This window comes from Pleurodeles waltl, chromosome 3_1, assembly GCF_031143425.1.
Source record: "Pleurodeles waltl isolate 20211129_DDA chromosome 3_1, aPleWal1.hap1.20221129, whole genome shotgun sequence".
Lineage (NCBI taxonomy): Eukaryota > Metazoa > Chordata > Amphibia > Caudata > Salamandridae > Pleurodeles > Pleurodeles waltl.
In genome coordinates, this window is record NC_090440.1 from 529,084,190 (window position 1) to 529,088,154 (window position 3,965).

General features: G+C 47.4%; 1 protein-coding gene across 1 annotated transcript; it reads left to right on the top strand.

Annotated features, from left to right (window-relative positions):
• Positions 1–253: 253 nt before the first annotated feature.
• Positions 254–2,439, top strand: KBTBD13 (kelch repeat and BTB domain containing 13). Its single transcript, XM_069221263.1, has one exon. It carries the CDS (start codon positions 383–385, stop codon positions 1,727–1,729), a length of 1,347 nt encoding a protein of 448 aa, XP_069077364.1. The 5' UTR covers positions 254–382; the 3' UTR covers positions 1,730–2,439.
• Positions 2,440–3,965: the final 1,526 nt, after the last annotated feature.

A 3,965-nucleotide genomic window follows, 5' to 3' on the forward strand; every position in this document is an offset into this window, starting at 1 on the left:
GGCACGGGCTGGCGGCACACACCCTTTCGTGCCCCCTCTTCTGGCAATATCCCCTTGGTATCGCACAATTCAGAGTCTGTAACCACACACCCTGTGCGACAAATGAATGCGCGAGCCGCTCCCGCTGCCTGCCGCTACAGGCCACGTGACCAGCTCCTATCTTTAGCCGGGTCTATTTGTGTGACTAGTAAGTTCTTTATAGGTTGCTCTTTCGTTTCTAGGGGACGAATGTGAATCTAAACAATATCGAAAGACAGGCAGTTGTTTAGAAGCGGTGAAGTTATAGCTGCTTGTTGAGTGGGACCTTGGGGATTCCCAGACCAGGCTTTGGGCATTGTTATAGTGACAAAGTCGGGCTTGTGGCGTCGCGCAGTGCCTCGTGATGGGAGAGTTGCAGATAATTGTAGAAGGGAAGTTGTTCACAGTGGACAAATCTTTGCTGGTGATGAACAGTGAGTACTTTCGAGCCCTGTTTGAGTCAGGCATGCGGGAGAGCACCCAGGAAGAGATCCAACTGCACGGGTTCAGCTCTCTGGGATTTCTCACCTTACTCCGTGTTTTGCGTGGTGAAAGGCCCATCCTGGATGCTGAGGAGATCCTTAGTGCCATTGAATGTGCCGCGTTCCTGCAGGCCGAGCCCATGGCCCGGCACTTGGAGAACCTCATTAATTCAGACAACTGTCTTCTGATGTACCAGGCTGCAGCAACCTTTGGCCTCCTAGATCTTGCCCATGCCACTGCCCTTTATATTCGCGACATGTGCCAGGACCTGCCAGGGTACGCAGATAGCCTGCCTGCTGACATGCTGGATTATGTGGAGAACCTCCTGCCCAATACTTTTGTGGCAGTTGGGGCACACACTCCGACCTTTGAGTTCATGGAGGATGTCTCCAGGACCATCTGCTACTTAGACGAGGATGAAGACTGCTGGAGGACGCTTGGCTGCCTTCCAGACAATGCTAGCACCTTCCTTGCTGGCATCACCACATTGGATAACAAGATCTACATTGTGGGTGGAGTGCGGGGTGCAAACAAGTTGATTGTTGATCTGAGCTTCTGCTACGATGCGGACAAGGGCAGCTGGAGTCAGTTCCCAAGTCCGCAGCACCTTCGCTATGATGTTGCATTGGTGGGACATGAGGGTCATCTCTATGCCATTGGGGGTGAACTCAACAGGGTGTCACTGAAGTCAGTCGAGCGGTATAGCGTAACTTCCAATACATGGGCTTTTGTCTCAGATCTACCCCAGGCCGCTGCAGGAGTACCGTGTGCCAAGACCATGGGGCGGATCTTTGTCTGCTTGTGGAAGCCTCTGGATACTACCATCATCTATGAGTATCATGTGGAGAAGGATACCTGGCTACCCCTTACCTCCATCAAGAGGTCGCAGAGCTACGGCCACTGCATGGTTGCGCACCGTGATGATCTGTATGTGATGCGCAATGGCCCATCAGATGACTTCCTGCGTTGCATCATCGAGTGCTTCAACCTCAGCACACGGCAATGGACTGCACTGTCTGGCCAATTCGTGAATAGCAAAGGGGCCCTATTCACAGCCGTGGTGCGAGGGGACACTGTCTGCACTGTCAACAAGGCACTGACCTTGCTCTATAAATTAGAAGACAGTACATGGAAGCCTAGAAAGGAGACGGCTGGCTTCTCAAAGGGAGGGTCCTTACATACATTTCTACTCCGGCTTCCAAAGGGGTGTAAAAAACTTGCAACTTAGACTGATGGTGAGATTTTCCTTTGACTCTAGTCCAGAATTAGAAAAAATAGAGAGGTTCTCATGTACACTAAGAACTGCCTTTAGGAGTGGTGTCTCCTGAGTGGATTAGTCTTTAGGGAAATTTGGAGCTTATCTGTCAGTTTTCTGCCTCTTAAAGGCCACCGGGTATTGGGTCAGTTCTCACTATAGGCCAGATCGACTCTGATCCATAATTGTCATTTAAAGATTACCCCAGCCAGGCAAAGCATTTGGGGGCTTCTTGTCCTACAAGGGTGAAATGAGACATCCTATAGGGAAAAGTACATTATAGAACTCCAAAGGAGAAGCTGGAAGTCGGCTTCTGTCACTTGAGTGCTCGATTATTAATGTCAAACAGAAAGAGAAGAACTTTTAGGCTTCAAATCATACACATTTATTAATGACACAAAAGCTGACTGTGACTCAGATTTTCACAAGACAGCAGAAATCTCTATTTTGTGGCCACTTCTGTAAACCCATGACCGTTGGGTAAGTTCTTCCCACTCAGAGTTGACCTTTGCATTTCCTATATGGTCGGCCTTGCCATTCACCTGTAGAGTTAGTAGTGATGATGGATTGTTGGTTCGCATAGCTTCAGAGGAGGTGGGCTATGGAAAGCCAGCCTAGAAATAACCCAGAAGGATGGCATCCCTGGCATGTAACTGAATCTGTCAACAATGCCAGCTTTTGAGTCATCATTGTGAAAGGGGGGGTGGGGGGGGAGGGTCATTTTGTCCTCCTTGTCCATCATTTATAATTGGTGGCTTCATGCCAGTTGGTTCATGGCATGGGTATAGGCACAAATATAAAAGCACGCGCACACATACATGCACATCCACCACCTATCTACATCCGAATAGACACATATGATAGACACACTTATATAAACACAAATTCATATATTCGCACAGAGATATTCACGCGCACATGCAAAATGCACAAAGATTCACAGTCAGATCTTAGAAACACACATGCACACACACACACATACTTACACATAGACAAATATACATGAATGTAACCAGATATTCGCACAAAGATACAAGTGCATACAGGTACGTACACACATGGCCAGGGGCACAGACTCACATATACACAGCCACGCATTCAGAATGTACTCGTTTACATCCCATGTACAATATATAAATGCAAATATGCAGACATACATAGTCTAAGGGCACATTCACACGAACATGTACATACACTCACACACACACTCTAATGCACTCCCAGAAATTCGTACATAAAGCTAAACACACACACACACACACACACCCTCTCTCTCTATCTCTCTTTCCCTCTCTCTATCAGTCACGGACTTTCCTCCTGCTTCCGACTTTAAGTGGTCCAGCACTTATTTGTCTTACAGCTATTATAGACGTATAGAACCAGGTGCTGGAGGCAATAAAGTAGGCCATTATTATTTTACTTTTTGGGATGTATTTTTTTCCCAGTAATAAGCATTGCTGATCCGTTTATTCAACTTGAAGGTTCTTTGCCACTTGTGTCACGTTGAATTTGCTGAATGTTCTGGCTGGAGAGCACCTCTTTCTTAAACACTAACATGCTACCACAGGTGACGGTGCGACGCCCTGGGCACGAGGCCAGCAGCTGCGTCCTATTTGCCAAGCTGCCTCTCTAATCTAAACACAAACTTAAATCGAAGAATTCCCAATAATCTTGTTTTTGCTATGTGCTTTATGAGGCTCTGGTTTCTAGGCGTGGATCTAAGAGAACGCTGAAAATGTACATGTTGTATAAATTTAACACGAGCCTGGTACCAGCAACGACATGTCAATGTAACTTTGCAAATGTAATTTCTTAGGAAATAAGTATACTGTTGAATATGTGGTAACCCCAGGTTTGTAACTGCTCGAATGTCGTACGGTATTCGGGGCTGGACTGGGATCCCATAGCATTTTTCAAGACCAGCCACAGAGGAGGGAGGGAGGGGGGGGGGGGAGTGGGGGAGCGGGGTTTGGGGGTATGACGGTGAAGACGCACTGCTACTTTTGTACTTTTGTTACTGGGTGGCGATATTGCAGCACTGCTGAAAAACCGGCCCCCCCCCAACCCTTCCAGCCTCCAGGGGAAAAAACGTCCGATGCCCGTCAGTCTGGCCCTGACGGTATTGAATGTTTTTAATGTGTTGAACAATAAGTTCGAGAGAATATTTTTGAGTGAGTGTTGTGGTTCTGTCGAAGACTGTAACATGGAA

What these genes read in the sequence shown, in the direction of transcription:
- KBTBD13 (XM_069221263.1), top strand. Translation starts at nt 383, where the DNA reads ATGGGAGAGTTGCAGATAATTGTAGAAGGGAAGTTGTTCACAGTGGAC.